Here is a 17,437-nt window from a genome sequence, read left to right as displayed (position 1 = left end):
CCGTTTTTCAGGATCGCAATGGCAACAGTTAAAAGTAAGTATCTCCAAATACTGTTAAAACTCTTGCCAATAGCTTGCAAGCCATCAAAAAATGTTTTAATGGCAATAAGTAAACATCTATTCTTATTACAAAAATGAATAAAGAAGAAAGCAGACAGAGAATAATCTACAGGTACTAGTATCTACCAGAAAATAACATCAAGTTTATTGATGGGTTTATTGAAATGTAATGCATGTGCTACATTACTTCACCCTACACTGTACAGTATATTAGACCATTATGCTTCAAATTTATAGAGAAACACCACACCAGCATTTACATGATCAAAATGAAGAGCTAAGCAAGTATACATTTGGGGCAGCTGAACACTTCTATCCCAAACTACAGCAATTAGATTGTGTCCACTGCCTGTACAGCAGGGAAGGAAAAGAAAGGTGTTTCTCAGCAAGAAGGTCAAGAGGGCCCAGATTCAAAGAATAACTTTAGCAGACACAGGTTCCTGTGTGCAAAATTATGATTCAAAAATTCCACCTAACTATGATAATAACAAAAACTTAAGACCCTCCCTGTTCAGCCTAAGAGATCCATAGACTATGTAAATGTTCAGGAAAGAGAGATTATGTATCTATGGTTGATGTTCTCTGAAACATGTAATCCATGCACATATTCAGAATATAGGTCTTACCACAAGCAGAGATGTTTTCTGTCTTCAGAATAACATTAACAGCCATGTTCAGGCTCTGTTGACCCTTCTGCTATGTGCAAGAACATACAAAGCAAAATATTCCCACCTTAATTTTTGTTCACCTGCAAAATGGCGCCCAGGCTATGAAATAAAGGAGTGTTGAGGGAATAGGGCAGAGAAAATTAATGAAAAGGAGGTACAATGAACATACAAAGTTTAACTGCTAGGAAATAAGCTCACTGTCTTTCACTGATAAGCCGCATGAAGATGGTTCCATACTGTTCCACACATTCATAGCTCCTGAGCTGGGACTTTCTGTCTTTCATGCAAACAGCACTTTCAGGGCCACCCAACATTGTCTGAATACCTCTTTAATGGCAGCAGGAAATACTGAGGCTGTGAAAGGAGTGCTAAGTGGCTGGCTCTGTAAATACCAGGAATGGTGATACTTCAGAACAGGATTACTGAATAAGGTCAACAAAGCACATGGATAAAGGAGATGTGGTTGAAATAGCCTAACCTGAATTTTCTAAAAGGCTTTTGAAAAATCCATCATCAAAGGCTTCTATGGAAACCCAACAGTCAGAGCTTTAGGGAAGGTCTTTATGTTGACAAATAACTGGTTAAAAGACAGGGAACAGAAGGTAAGTAGGTTAGCCAGACAGCTCTTGCAATGGAAGGAGGTCATTAGCAGAGTTCCACAGGGATTTGTGCAGGGGATGCAGTCATTCATCATATTCCTAAGCAACCTGGTAAAATGGGTGAGCAGTGAGGTGAGAAGGCTTTATAATGATATTAAGTTATGCACAGTAATAAGGATGATGGTTTGCTGACTGTGAAGAATTGAGAAAGGTCCTTACGGAAGTAAGTGCCTAGGCAATAAAACAGCAGATTAAATTCTTTGTAGATAGATGCAAAGTGATGCACAGAGGGCAAAAGAATTCTAGGATCATTTATGAAATGATTGGCCCTCAGCTGACCGTTCTAGCTCAGGAGCAAGATCTTGAGGTTATGATAATATAGTACCACGAAAACATGCTCTTAATGCCCCATCTTGCCAACACCTCCCCACCACGAATGTTAGGAACTATTAGGAAAGGAATAGAAAATTAGGGAACATCATTGTATCACTGTAAAACCCATAGTTCATTCACACCTTGAATACTGTGGGCAGTTGAGATCTCCCTATGAAGAAGGACATAGCAAAACTGGAGAAACTGCAAAGAATGGCAATAAAGATAATCAAATACATGGAACAGCTTGTGTATGAGAAACAACTTACTAGGCTAGAGATCATCAGCCTGAAGAAGGGATAAATTAGAGTAACTATGATATATGTCTACAAAATCATAAACATTAGGGAGAAAGTGTACAGGGATTAAGTGCTTGTTGTGTCTTCAGTAAAGAACTAAAGGCATCAAATTAGGTTAGTAGGAAACAAATTAAAACAAACAAAAGGAGGTGATTCCTTATACAGTGACCTGTGGAACTTGTTGCCAAATAATTCTGTGGATGCTAAAAAAAGTACTTGGGCTAAAGGTGAGACTGGGCAAGAACAGGGAAGAGATATCTATCAGGAGTTATTATATACACAAAACTGCATGCAGTTGGAGAGAGTATTAGAGGACACTACTATATATGATTGGCTTGTTCTTACTCTCCTGGTAGGCTTCTGTTCATAGTCACAGTTTGAGGCAGGATACTATGTTGGATGGATTTTTGGTCTGACCGGGTATGACTGTTACGTTCTTACAGAGGTAGCCTGAGTTCTAACATGGTGCACATGACAGAAAGAAGTTCTGGTTTAGGAGTCTACAGATTTACTGTGTGCTTGCATGGCAGTAAACCATTCACTTAAACATGTCAGCTATTGATGTTAATAGCATCAAGGACAATGTAGACAGTCTTCAGCCCTCTAGAGTGTTCTTTATGAACCAGCCACAGGCCCCTCTACCAGCTACACTGTGACCAGCCATGTAAGACATGTTAGTCTCATAAAATGGGAAAATACAGAAGCCTCCTTCACCAGAGGATGAAGATAAAAAATGCCTAATAGAGAAATGTGAATGAAAAGAACAGAACAAAATCTATTTCACAACTAGCAAAGCCAAAACACATGATGGTGTGAGATTTGTCCTCTGGAATTATAAGACTGAAAACCTGGTCCATTTGGCCAGATAAGTACATTTCCTGGAGCTTTTTCAGCTAGCACTGAAAATCTCAGAGAACAGAAAATCCTTCTTGCAGAATAACAGGTAAGCTTTATCAAGGGGAGCAGCATTCCACCACAAGTTACGTGTCGTGATGTGTAGGCATGATCACCTAACGATGTGACTCTTTTGCCTGAGAAACTTTACAGAAGCCCATGCAACCTGTGTATATGGGGGTCATTATCCAGTTCCACTAACGAGGAAAGGTAGGTGTGGATTCATCACTCAATAATAACCTTTTGAAATCCCAATACTATGTCCTGACAAGAAGCCTTAGGTAGAAGGTCTCTACCTCCATATCCAACCATCCAAGTGGATGGGATGTGTCTATGCCAGTCCTGGATAATGGGTCAGTGGAACAAGTGGTGACCTATCACCTTTCCATCCAGACTACGCTGGAAGTACTACTTCCTAACTTCCTACTAATTCCTCTGCTGAGATGATGAAAGACAGAAATTGTCCTGGGAGTCTTCATGGTCCCAAGTGAGGGAAGAGTCCAACTGAAGTCAAGTGAAGGTGTCGGAAAGAACAGCCAGGAATTGTGACAATGATTCAGCTTACACTCTAAAACATCATGCCAAGTACTGTGCTAAAGCACAGTGCTGAGAGAAGTCTTGGCTTCTCCTTGTTAAAAAGAACATGCTGGTACAAATTTGGTAAATACTAGTTTGATGAATAATAAACTAAACCATCCCTTGAGTTTATCATTGTTTCTGATGATGTGAGCCAGCAGAGTCTCTGCTGTTCAGTGACCTCTCAAACGTTCTCAGTTCCCTCTAACAATTAACAAGGGAAAAGAGAATCTCAATTAAATTACCTTTCAGAAGGAAGGTAAATGGGAATAGGATCCCTTGTCAAGAGGATCATTCTCTCATACATTCATAGAGATTAACGCCAGCCTCCGGCTGAAGTTGACTGCTTCAGCTTCTGATAATCCTAGCAAGCAAGGTCTAAGGAAGATGTAACAAACTTCTACTGTTTAGACTCTTTCATACATACGTAGGGCTTGTAGGCCGGGATATGTCTTTAATGTAAGCAGCAATGGCAGTTGGTAAGCAAATCTCTCAATGTGGTACAAGTATCATTCATAGAGCAGGGCCAATAAGTAATCTTTGGAGAGCCCAAAGAGCCATCACCCAAAGTGGAGAAAACAGTTTTGGCAGTCTAAAAGCCAACAGTGCCTGGAAAGAAGGAGGAAAGCAGGCTGTTCCACCTTACCAGGAGGCTGTAAAGAACAGAGGAGGCTCTGGTTGTACTCTGCCCTGTGTTAATGTTCAGTGCCATCCACTCCTGCAGGTATACTCTGAGCATGCCTTACCATACATGCTCAGGACTGTGTCCCTCACAAAAACACAGCCGCAGCAGGTTGCTCATTTTTACAGAGAAGGTCAGGAGGCCACCCGACTCTAATCATCAGGGATTCTGCCTTGGAATCAGCTCCCTCCTCAGCCTGATCACACTCTCCAGAAGGTGGCCATAATTGCTAGTTTATAGACTTGTCTGGGTGGAATCCAACCTTTTTTTCAAAGCTATCCTACTGTGCCAAATCCTGTGGTATCTGCCTCAAAAGCACTCTCCATGAGAACAGAATGCACATTTTACGAGAGCAGGAGAGCATGTCAAAGCAGGTGCAGAATATACTTCCCTGGCTTCAAAGAGGAAAAAGTGCAGACAGTTAGTGTATTGAACCCATTCCCCTCTTCACAGACTTATTTAGAACATCTAACACTTACTACAGATTTCAGCAAAGATGATTATTAGTAGCAGAAGTTCCTGTCCAGAGGTACAAAGGAGAAGCTCCTGTGCACCCATAGCATGGCCCCATTCTCATTACACACAATGGAAAGAATATTGCTGATTTTATTAGGAACTGAGTTAGACCCTGTCACCAAACTAGTCAGTGAGCTAGGAAGTGTTGAGGGGGAAGGCTCACTTCTGCCTTTTAAATCCAAAACAAACAGCAATCCAAAACATATTTTCCCATTTCAATCACATTCCTGACTTAATAAGCCTCTCCTTGCTGTACTAGGGCAATACTATTATTTATTGATTACTCATTCTTAAAATGGAATCCCATCTGTTCTGATTTATTCCTGCTTACTTCCAAAGTTTCCAATTAAATAGGGAATAAGAACTTAATTCCAGTATGGTTCAAATACACTGAAGTGACGGCTACATCTGCTTTTTCATCTTCTCCTTTGTAGTCTAAGGATGGGTGGCTTCTTTACAGAAACTTCTTAAACATTAGAAAATACAAACACTGCTGTGAATGGGAAGATGTGCAAAGGTTCCTTTACAGGTTTGTTTTTTCTTTCCTGTTTCCAAACAGGAAAATATAAAATATAATAATCCCACAGAAGACTCATGTCACTTTGATACCAATTCCATGCTGGGCTTGACAGGCAGAAAGTCAAGAAAATTCAAATATTACAAACAACATAATAATTTCTTTTCATATAGAATAAGATTGCTAAAGTTAGGCTGTGTGGGAGGTTTGCACCAATGTACATGCACATGCACCAATGTACATGTCCACTCTCCTCTGTTACTAATACCTCTCTTCCTGACATTGTAGCTTTTTTAGATGTTCCTAGGCTTAGCTGCCCTTAAAAACCGTAATTTCCATTGACTGATTCATACACTTTGCCTAGAGATTTGCATTGCAGAAGCAATCTTGCTATTCTGTTTTGCTCTGAAGATCTAAGCACCAATTGCCACACCTCTTAATTCTCCTCGTGCAATCAAAACATGTCCTAAAACACATTGACCCTCCAATCCCATGCTCTCTGCTCTTCCTGAAAGCTAACAGAACCAGCCTGCTTTACAAACAGCCTCCCCTTTCCAAACTCCTCTGCAGTCTCCCTGCGTCTCTCTCCCATTCTTCAGTAATAACTCCATCCACCACTGGAATCTGCTGTGGCACAATCCAATTGTGCCTCCGTTGCTGAAAAGACCTGAGAGGGCTTTGGGTACCCAGAAAAGGATCAGTATTTTCATGCCTCTTGAATCCAGCCATTTCCATGCTTTATATAGTGCTGCATGTAACAGTTTTTTTCAAGGAAATGAGAAAAGAAGGACTGAAAAAAATTGAACATTACCTAATGTAGTGCAACTTGTATGTAATCTGTCACTGGAGCTCTAAGTCACATACGTATGATGAACATGACCACTCTCAATTCAGCTTAGTTTATATATAATCTTTCCTTCCATAGTGGGATAAAGCTGTGGAAGCCCATAGAAAAAAGGGTCAAGCTAAAGGTATTCAGAAGAAGCCATGAATTTTATTACTGATTCACAAGAAATCCACATTAATTGTCAACATCAGTCAATGCACCAATTCTGCAATGTCCTTACTGTAATGTATGTACAGATGATTTGCTCTGTACTTGCTTTTCACGGCCACCATGTCACAGAGCATAATTTGTCTTGCACAAACCACTGACACATACTGAACAATATGATGAAAAAATCCTTGATGCTTTTTTTTTCTTCTGTCTGTTGTACAGTATGTACCAAATATGTGGAGGATAGAAGACAAATTGACAGAAACTCGGATGACCCTTCTAAGGCTATTCCTACAGTTTTATAGACATAGTCTTAGCATCTTACAGTCATTCCTGCTTGAAACTATTCCTATAATGTTTTCTCCTAACACTATCACAGTCCTAAAATTTATCTACCTTGGCTTGTTTCTTTGCTCACGTCAAGAGATTATTTCAGTCACTAGGTACATACAATGCTGAGATCTCTTCCATTCATGTTTATGTGATATGTGATAAACATTCACCATCAGGCAATGTTCCCTGTGTTAATGAATTCCTCTAAAATGATGTTGATTCTTTTGAGTAAACAAACAGATTTATCAATAAATCATTAGGGAAAAAAAATTTAGATTAGTTAAAACCAATTCTGCAAACTTAAAAATCATGGACTTCTTCCCCCAATTTAAATGAATGTCACAGTCACAATTGTTAAAATTCTTACCTACACTAATCATAAAAACCTAATCTTACTTAAAAAAAAAAAGAATTAACTTTTTATCACTTTGTGTTTAAGAAATGCTTTTCCTGAACAATAAAAACATGTGCACGTGCTTCATTTTGTTCCCACTTAGCTGTCATTTTCTGGTTCTCTTTCACTAAGCTGACCTTTGGGTTGCCCATATTTCCGGAGAGAACTTCTATAAAAATTATAATCCAAGTGAAAACTTTATTCTTCTAAATCCTAAATTAGAGACAAACTTAATCTGATGGTTTCACATCAAACAGGCTACCTTCAAATTCTGGGATGTAACTGGCTTTCTTTCTTTATCTATCTCATCTCCATCACTCTCTGTCACATCTTTCAGTTAATTTTTCTTCCTTTTTAATCCTTTTCATTAGACTTGTTTATCTCTAGCCTTTACTCACTGTTTCACCAGATAGCAAGTCATGATGTTATTTCACAGCAAAGAAGGGCCACCATGCTGTCCTCACAGAAGTCAATGGCAAAATTCCCACTCACAGCAGAAGAAATGAAATGTTGCTCTGATATTTCAACTGAAACTCTTCTGGACTCCCAGCTAATTAAATACCCTGCCATTATGCTACTTTGCCTTTGTTAACTTTCTACTTGTCTGGGTTGAAATACCTGAATACTTCAAGAAATTGAGTTTTCTCCCTTCTCCTCTCCTCTTTCCCTTGAAACCAACAAACATATTCCTTTTCTTTTCTTTTAAAATGTAATATTACATTTCTTACCATCCATGCTGTGACAAAATCTCCCATCCAAGTCCCAACTGCAGCTACCTTCATAAAATTTTCATTCCTGATGCCCATGAAGTCTGTTATAATGTATGCACTGTGGAAACAAGAACACAGACTGTAAGCTATACACGTTTGCTTAATGCAGTTATAAAGAACTTGCTTTAGTGACAAAATTTATGATTAGCTGTGAAAGATTTCCTATTTCTTTCATAATTCTTTCTTCCACTTTCTCTGCTAGATCTGAGTCTTGATATAGAATTGAACCAGGATGGGTCAATTCCAATTAGAAATGGAAATGTGAATCTGATTTTACAGCCCATGTCTCTTCTGAAGGTGCTAAAATAACGATAGGCAAAGGCTTTAGGATTATGTAAGGCTTCTGGAAATATAAACTATTTTACACTTTTTACCTCTTCCTTTGTACAAATGGAATTGCAACATTCTTGGAATTGGTGACTTTGCAAAATCTTTATGAAGAAAAATGAAAATCTTTAAGTTCTCTTTAAAACAATAATTGAGCCACTTGACTTTTCACTCTACCAGTTATACAACCACATGTTTTTTTAACACAACAGTGCAAGCAAGCTTTGCAGAATTTCAGTGAGATGTCACTGTTCCTTGATTTATACAATGTATTTTCACAGATATATTTTACTTAAATCCAAAAGAAGCATTTTCATTCTGCTTAAATAATGCAACAGACAAGATTTGAAACCTCACGCAATAATTTGACCTCTACTTTCAAGTTCATCAGGATGCTATAAGGACAATTAAGAAGGTAAAGTTACTTGTGCTGGATTAAAACCTTTGTGAAAAAATCATAGCTTTTAATATACTCATATCCTTTGCTAAAGACTTTTATAGTGTGTAAGAAGAGATGACTCTCCACAAGAGCTAACACAGAGAATAATGATAGCAATTATATTTTAACTTCCCAAGTGGTATCTTTGTTTTCAAGATACCTGTAAACATTGCTTATATAATGTTATGCCTATTTAAGGGTGCGCACAACTGACCCAGTTGCATGTAACGACTTCCTTGAACATCGCGTTATCCATTATTCAAATCTTACCATTATTATATACCAAATGTTGTAACGTCTAAGAGCTAACTGGCCGTATCCCTGCAACTGGATCAGTGCAAGCTGATCCCACTTGCTGGGGCAGTCCTATTAAAATCTAAATATTTGATCAGGATAGCTAGCACAAATCTATGCACAGCACTGTGTGCTGTGAATCACTTCTTAGATACAAGTTAATATGTTCTAGAGTAGAAATATTAATGTCATTGAATAGTTTCATGACACATGTAAAATGGCATACCCTAATGGCTCTTCTCATTATACATGTCATGACCTTTCAGCGAATATGTCACTAACTAAAATACAATCAATTTTTTTTCATCTGTTGAACAGCATATAAATGCTGGCTTAGATTTTCTGCTGGAATTAAAAAAAAACCCACACTTTTTTTTTCCAAGCTGTTTTTAAGTATGTTTCAGGTAGTTAATAAGATCATCAATATCCTAAATTCACTGTGTTGTAAATAAGGATGTAAGAACACAACAGCAGCTACACTGGGTCAGCCTAAAGTCTCCCTGTTCCAATGCCCTGTCTCCGAGAGGGCAAGAGCAGATACCTAGGGAAGACTGTGAGAACAGGCAAGCACACCCCTCCCAGATATATTCTCCCAGCCTCTTTATAACTGGGAAACATTTGGAATTCCTTTTTTTCCTGCATCTTGGGTATGCCATTCTTGTAGCATCTGTGAAGGCAAAAAATTATCAAGTCTGCATTCCTTGAAGGTGTCTCACTAACAACAAAAGCACAACAATAAATGTCAGTTGTAAGGACTGGCCCTCAAAGGCAAACCATATCTTTATCTTTTTCATCAGTGTGAAACACATACAAAAACCCCAGAGTTCTCACCTCTTTTATTCCCATTTCTCATGTGCATTATACATGATTACAGGTGTACAGAAACTAAATGAACACTTGCACAACACTCCTGAAAAACAGGCCACTTGGGTAACTCCTATACCCCTGTCGCATATAATGGGCCTGCCACAGCCACCCATGGCATCACCCATGGCTGATGTACACAAGATGGGTTATCCATAAAGGCTGAGAGGTCACTAGTCACTGAATGCAGGTAGAAGATACATCAAACCAGACATAAGCTATTTTTTAAATGGAAATTGAAATTCTCCATGTAGCCGCTTGTTTTTACAAATCTTAAAAGTACCTGAAGGCTTATAATAAGGTTGGATGAGCTGGATACAATACTTAAATACATAGAAAGGCCTTGAAAGCACCAGATCATCCTAACAGTCCTTTTTGTAATTTGAAACATGAACATTTGAAACATGAAAGCATCTAAGAAGCCTAGTATAAATTGTGCATCATAGTCTATAAGTAATCAATGCCTAAATTAAATATGCAAATTCAAAGACCTTCAGTTAGAGTTAAAATAGTCTATTATTATACAGAAACTCTTAAGAACATAATCTGTGCATATTTTAAGTCCATTTACTGATTAAAATACAGCTATAACTTTTTATGGAACAGGGAAAATATTTTTAGCGCAGTCATTATCTTATTAGAAATAGTAAGGAAATACACTGCTATTTTATTAGCTATTTTATTAACTATTAGCATTACATCCTGTGTCTTTTATGCTCTCTGCAGTATTATTTTCATTTCAAAACACAAAGAGAAATTGACTTTTTAAAAATATGGATTTTTGGCTGCTAAAAATGAAAAACCCCTCCATTTTTAATTTTCAGGTTTTAGTTTAAACATAAATGAGAGTAGTTATCATTTTCAAAAAAGCCATGCTTGCCTGATGATGTTACCAGGATATATATTTTAACAGTACCAAAAGTAAAATTAATTCTCCTGTGGAAAAATCCCTACTTTTTTCTAGCTTTAGCTATGATTAGAGCACTTTTCATTAATTGGTTGCTCTGCTTGCTGGCTAGGACCCATGTCTGCACCTTGCAGGGGGGCTAATAGCTGTTGGGTTCCAGTTAACTGTCACGGTCAGCCCAGATTTTCTACAGCCTGTCAAAAGGCTTCTGTTTGCTTTGCCATACTTGTATTCTGTCGCAAGGTACATTCATATTGCATGAACAGTACAACCTAAGAAAACACTGAGTGGAAAAACACAGCAGTTAAAGCTCATAACAGACTAAAAAACTCTTCAGAAATGGACAGAATAAGTGTAAATTATTAAAGGCTGAGGAGCCAATACTTGTGAATGTTATAGATAAAGGACAAGTTTGCAATTGGGATTTGGGACAAACCTGCTATTAACCTTTGACAGTAAAACTGGAAGCTGCAAAGCCAGGGAAATTGCTCTTTGCAGGCCAAAGCCTATGGAAGGTAGACCACAATTTTGACAGAATACAACAAAATAGAGGAACCAAAAGACAAAAGAGACTTGAGACACATAGTTCTAAAACAGAGTCCAGAAAACCCCGTTATAAGGTGCTGCCTACATCCATGTTGTTGCAAAAGGTAAGTTAATAACAGTGAGTCAATAAAAAGATGTATGAGCCCAATGTATTTGATCACTTTTCTGGAGTTAGCAGCAGTGTGCACGGAACAGACAAAGAGGGAAACAACAGCACTAGCCCAGAGAAATTGTTCAAAGGAAGATATCAGAGCATTTTTTTAAAGACAGATGACACTTTGGCAGCTGTCAAAATGACAAACAGGCTGAAAGCAAATGAAACATTTTTAATTTTAAGTTGGATAAAGAAGTACGAGCCACTGTGGTGTTATCAACATTGTTCTAGGCGCTGGAATAAAAGTCATGGCTGAAACTCAGTGCTGAGATGGTGTTTTCTTGACCATCACAGGAATCTAAAACTGGGATATAGCTTGAATTTAGGCAATTAAATGTAAGTGTAAGCCAGGGATCCAAAGTCTCAATGGAGCCTAGTCAGATTAGTAAATGCAGATTAGAGCATGATTCATCCTTACGCGACTGTAGACATGCTGGGTGAAGGATTTGTTTGCCTTATGTTATTGCAGGAGGGCTAGCATGTCAAAACAGCATGTTTGCATATTAAAAGGCATTGCCAAACCTATGTGACTAAATAATTCCAGGTGCTGTGACATATCCTGGTCTTCAGATGATAATCCAAGGAGATCTGGATCTCTTGTAAGGCCTGTGACACATCTGACAAGCCAGATGCATCTGAACTGAACCCTAGGTCTCCATGGACTGCAGTGAGAGCATAGACAAGGTCTCATTGGGAAGGTGCTAGTTGCCTTTTAATGCCATTTTAGCGAGCTTGATGCATCTTAACTACACTTCAACTGGCTCTTTATACACTCTAGAGTATCTAAGGCACTGGGCTGGCACATAGCACACAGAGCATGCTCTGTACAGAGTCTACAAGAACTGCACCCATAGAGCATGGTAACAAGGCTCTTCGAAAAGGAGGGGAGGCCTAGATATCTTTTACGTTGAGTGATAAAAAGTCTGTAGATGTTCTGCAGTCTGATACGTGGTTTTCTGAGGTGGTTTTATTATCTGGCATTCCCCCTAAATATCTGATTATATGGAGCTCATCTTCCTTGGTGCACCTGACAAAGTGAAATGCCTTGACAATGGTCAACAAGTGACAGCATGGGAGTTCAGACAGGCTGCAAAGAAGTATGTGTTTAGATGCAGCACCACAAGCTTCCATTACTCTTAATTTAGCAGAGGCAGAGTGTCAGAATAACTGAAAACATACATAAAAGACTGCAGATACAGTTCCTGATCCATATTTGTCACTCTAAAATGACAGAATGGTAAATGAGACACTTGGTAGCACTTTGCTCAGCTGAAAAGCTATCCCTCTACTGCTAGCAACTGAAATCAGAGCCACAGGGAACTGGAAGATGCAAAGAGACAACAAAACCTGCTGTCCTATAAATCGGCATATCATAATGAGAATGGCATAAAGCATAGCTATCTACAAACAGTACAGAGAGCACAACAGCTAGTCATACAGTCCCTAACTATCCCCAGTGCACACTTCAGAGGTACAGATGAAACTTTTTCTGTGACACCAGAATAGAGAGAATTAAGAGGCACTGAACCAGTGATTTTACTTGACAAGACACCAAAGAGGTAACAGCCAATCTCCAAGACACAACAAAACTAGGATGGAAAAATGGTGTGGCCATAGCAAGACAGATCCATGGCACAGTGCAGAACACCTGAGACTGATGGACTGATGCTGTAACTGAGCATTGCTGGTTGGTAACTTATTTATACATGTTTTTTTGAAATCAGGCAACAGAACTGTGAATCTGAAAACCTATGCTCATCAGTCTACAGGCCTGAGGGCTGCCTAACTTACTCTAGGGACTTGGCTTTTAAAGCTCCCTAGCCATTTAAAGTTCTGCTGCTAGGCATGTACAGGAGCTGCTCACTCTCCACAGGAATAAGCCATTTGGCTTCTAGCTCACATCCTGTATTGATTGATATCCATAAAGTGGTTATTCCTCCACTTGGTTTGCCTGCAGAGCTCCATCTGTGAAGTGTTTTGCAAGCCTGCCTATAAGACAAGGCCCATTGAAAAATGCAGCAATTGCATTTCTGTCTATTAATGTAGAAGTGTATGCACGTAACTTAAATGGCAGGGAACATGTGAGATCCAATCCCTATTCCAAGGGTCACTGGTTCAATGCCTTTCAAAGTTAGAGAATTGCATCTCACTGTCACTCTCAATAAGAAAATATGATGACCAACTCCTATTAGGACAGTAGGTTTTTTGTATATGGCACTCTCCAAGAGGATGAGAAATGTGTGTTTCAGCCTCCTTTAGGTGAGGGATAGCTGAAGCTGTATATACCATGTCTTGTACAAGTATCATCTTTCACAGTAAGACAGACATTCCCTTTCCTCCGCTTTTAGAGAAGTGGAATGGATGCCACTGGTCAGGATAGGAGTTTGGATTAGATCACAAGTACAGTCCTAATTAAGTTGCTTCAAGCAAGTTGGGACAGGATTTAAAATATATTCCTGTCCTTAATATGGCTTCTTTATTGCAAATTGTAGGAGTTTCTTGTTCCCTGGTGGGTTTTTGTGGATCCTATGCCAACAATCCTCAAGCACTTGATGCCCAATAGAGTCTGGACTTCTCTTTAGGGACTAGGTGGTATTCATAAAGATTAACTTTTGCCTAATGATGCTAGTCTTCCTAGGCTGTCTCCATAATCAATGGATTTGACAGCAATTCAGAGCAGGACGCTACTTTAGATGATTTTCATGTATGGCATCAGTAAGGGCCAACAGCTTACTTCTAAAGGATTTGCAAAAGCTAACTCATAATGGCAGGGCTACTGCCAGGGGATGTGAGAGTCTGCAGCTCTACTGGGAAAATCTTAGGGATCTGCAAATTCAAAAGTGTTAAGGACCTCCATTATGGGAGGCATGCAGCCTCCCCAGGCTAAAGGTAAACTTCGGTGAGTGCTGGCACAAACTCCCAGCAAGTTTAAATGACAGGACTTGCTACACCTACATTTTTTTAATGTTAAACCTTAAATGACATAAATAAAATCAGAGACAACCAGTGGCTGAGTTGGGAATTGAACCCAGATTTCTCTCCTCTCAGATGGGCAACTTTCTCCATCATTATATAAATGCTTTGATGAAAATGCTATGCTACCCCTACAGACTCCACTATAAAGCACTTCCTATGGACAGGATAGTCTGGGAAAAAGCATAAAAGGTGCCAGACAAAAGAATTCAACAAATTGATTTTTCAAATTTATTATATCCATGAGATACCTTTTCCAAACTTTCCAGGATTTTTGCTATTCTTGTGCAATGTGTATCATCACACGTATATTCTGTTTAGCCAGACAAAAGAAAAATAAAGGCTGCAGAATCCATTTAGCATCTTTCTGCAGCAAATAAAGGTTACAGTACTCAGCCAAGGACAGGTTGCCTGAAACACTTCTAATGCTGTTGTGCTAATAGATGAATGCTCACCTAAATATCCATCGCACAGTCTTACCAGCCCCTCTGCACACTCACACAGACACAAGCACTGCAGCTGTTGCTATGTAGCTGTTAATGCTTCCACTTAAACTCTATAACCACTGCGTAGGTTGTTTTTACTGAAGCAATGAAATAAAGGGTTGACTCTTACGTGCCTGTTCAATGCTACAGGAGAGGATTAAGATATTTACTTACTGCTAAGTGAATTGTTTATTGAAAATTGTTTCAGTGGACAATCAAACAAGAGAACTGTGACAAGTTAAGAGAACCATGTCACTTTTTAGCATCTCTTTTAATAGGCTAGTAAAATTCTACAGCTAATCCACAAGACTGTAGTATGAGCTGGTACATTACATGCCTTACCTCATTCACTCCATTTGCCTATATGCTATGATATCAAAATAGTTTGACAGTAAAAAGGTCCAAAATGCTAGCACAGGTGCCCAGGGACACAAACAGGACAAGTGGCCTTGGGCATACCCATTTTAAGGGTTTAAAGAGGATCGTGACTCATCATACTGTAACACACTCTGCAGACATACAAGTTTGCAGTCTCAGCCCTTGCCGTACACCTCCTGAGAAGGATAACGAGTGCTGATTTTCAACAAGTTGCTAAACAGCAAGCTAAATTATACACGTGTACATTGAAGAAAAATGTATGCTCAGAGTTTCTAAAATTTAGAAAAATGTTGCAAACTGGTTTTGGGGGTTTTTTTACATTTAACATTTTGTTAAATGTTGTAGCTTTGCTCATCTTAAAATACAGATAATTTGTTTGGTGAGTGACATTTTTAAAATAGCTACTAAAATTTGAAAATTACATTAACAAATTTGAAAAATTGAAACCAAGGAATATAACAGGCAATGCATTTGGGAAGGTTAAGTTGGGTTAGTAATTTAGCAAGAAAGAAACACAGTAAAACATCTTTTAAATAAATACTTGCTTTGTTTTTAAACTTGGCGAGATACTGTTAAGATTGGCTTTGAATGATGGCTTTGAATGACTGGCTGAACTCTTCAGAATGGAACACGGCTTACACACATCCATTCCCGGTGTTGACTTTTCAGTACAGCTAAGAAGGAATAAGGACAGATGTGCAGAATATTCTCAGAACTGGCAGGTGCAAGAAAGAAACTATTCACTTAAAAAAAAAAAAAAAGAGAACTGCTCATATCATTGCCAAAATATAAACAAAATTAAATGATGTAGTTTAAACTTTACCACTTTGATCAAGTGCTTTGATAACATTTAAAACTTCTGTGAATTCCAGCAAAAACTTTGTACTTTCTATCCATTTCAGTTTTAGGGATGGCAGAGAAGTTTAAATGCATTATTGTAATGCTGAATAAACTACTTACTGAAGTATTACTGCTATTCAGAAAGGGGAAATTAGAACAAGTTACAGTGAATGACTGAATGGACTCTGCTTCTAAGCAGCAGTCCAACTGGGAAAGCGGAAGCAGAAACGTATTTTAGCAAATTTTAGTAGAAACCTGTAAGTATTAGCAGACAGTGCAACTTTACATATTAATCATTCTTTAACTTATTAAACTTCCCTGAACCATTAATAAACAGATTTTTTTTTATAAATTAAAATAATGACATGCCAGAAAACTAAAAACAACATGTCATAAGTTAATGAATTGGAACTGAGGGACCAAAGAAATGCTGGCACAGAATCTCTGCTGACAGATTCTCAGCAATCATAATTGAAAAGAATTTGAGCTGGCTCTGAAAAAAATTGTAAGCCCATAATGTAAACTAAAATTGTGAAAATTTCTTACAAGTTTACTATTTTTAATAATTTATTCTAAACAAAGTAGATTTTTTCCCTTATTTAATGACAATGTTTTAAGGCTTTATAAAGACTAATATTAGTTTTAATTTCAAGGGTCTACTGTATTGATTGGGTGAAGTAAGGACCATGTGCCTTCTTTCAACACTTCATTTTCAGGAGCCACTGATACCTTGCAGCTGAATGACAAGTGGCCAAAGGATTGTCCTTTCAGCATGGACCAGGGGACTTCTATTATTTTACTGAATACTGGAAGACATTGCAAGAACCTATGTATTTGTGACTGGAATGAGATGAGATGCTTCGCTACAGCAAATGTTGGACCAGTACTTGAACCTCTTAGATGGCGTTTGAGAAATAATTTGAAATACTCATGAATGCAACCTGCACATGGATGCCCATTTTTAAAGCAGTGGAGGCTGACATATGACTCACCTCACGATTTGCATTAAAGTATGTAAACGTGTGGTGGAGGAGTGTAATTGCTGCTAAATAGGCTAAAATGATTTTTTGTTTTTCCTACATCAGTACAGTGTGGTAAGTTTTAATTTTGACATTTTTGTTTCCAGAGTTTTGCTGCAGAGACACGCCAGAGTATCTGAAGCAGGGAATACATCCTTTATAGGCTAGAAGGTGATTTCCCTGATACACAGGCTTTAAATGACAATTTCAAATCCATTCATATTACCTTTTATGTAAGATATGAAGATATTCAGTTTGGCTTGTGTGCTTGTACTGCCAGTGCTGATGGTAACTCTGTCTCTTTCTTCAGTTATCATCAGGAGTAAAAAATGGTCAGGAGCATTTTACTATTATTATCAAATAGTAGGTCATGCAGAGTCTGCAGAGTCTGCAATCTCTTGAAGGAACATATTCATTTAATAGGTTTGGGGGAAAAAATAAAAAATCTGAAAATACGAACATATTTACAAAATGCAAAAAACTTGCCAGTTCTCAAATTGAAACTAATCTTGTGGTTTAATTTAAAAATTAAGT

The 17,437-nt window shown here is 38.2% G+C and overlaps 1 protein-coding gene across 6 annotated transcripts in view; it reads right to left on the bottom strand.

Moving 5' to 3' along the window:
• TMEM117 (transmembrane protein 117) overlaps window positions 1–17,437 on the bottom strand; it is a 231,608-nt gene that overhangs the window by 110,606 nt on the left and 103,565 nt on the right. For all 6 annotated transcript variants that reach the window (XR_012042640.1, XM_072862277.1, XM_072862294.1 and 3 more), the window contains one exon: window positions 7,636–7,735. Coding sequence is in view for 5 of the 6 variants with exons in the window: in XM_072862277.1 (XP_072718378.1) it covers window positions 7,636–7,735 (100 nt within the window). In the remaining variant the exon portion in view is untranslated. The remainder of the gene's footprint in view (window positions 1–7,635; window positions 7,736–17,437) is intronic.

The sequence above is a fragment of the Ciconia boyciana genome, chromosome 1 (genome assembly GCF_034638445.1).
Source record: "Ciconia boyciana chromosome 1, ASM3463844v1, whole genome shotgun sequence".
Lineage (NCBI taxonomy): Eukaryota > Metazoa > Chordata > Aves > Ciconiiformes > Ciconiidae > Ciconia > Ciconia boyciana.
Note: the sequence above shows the minus strand (reverse complement) of the source record. Positions and strands in the feature narration are given on the sequence as shown.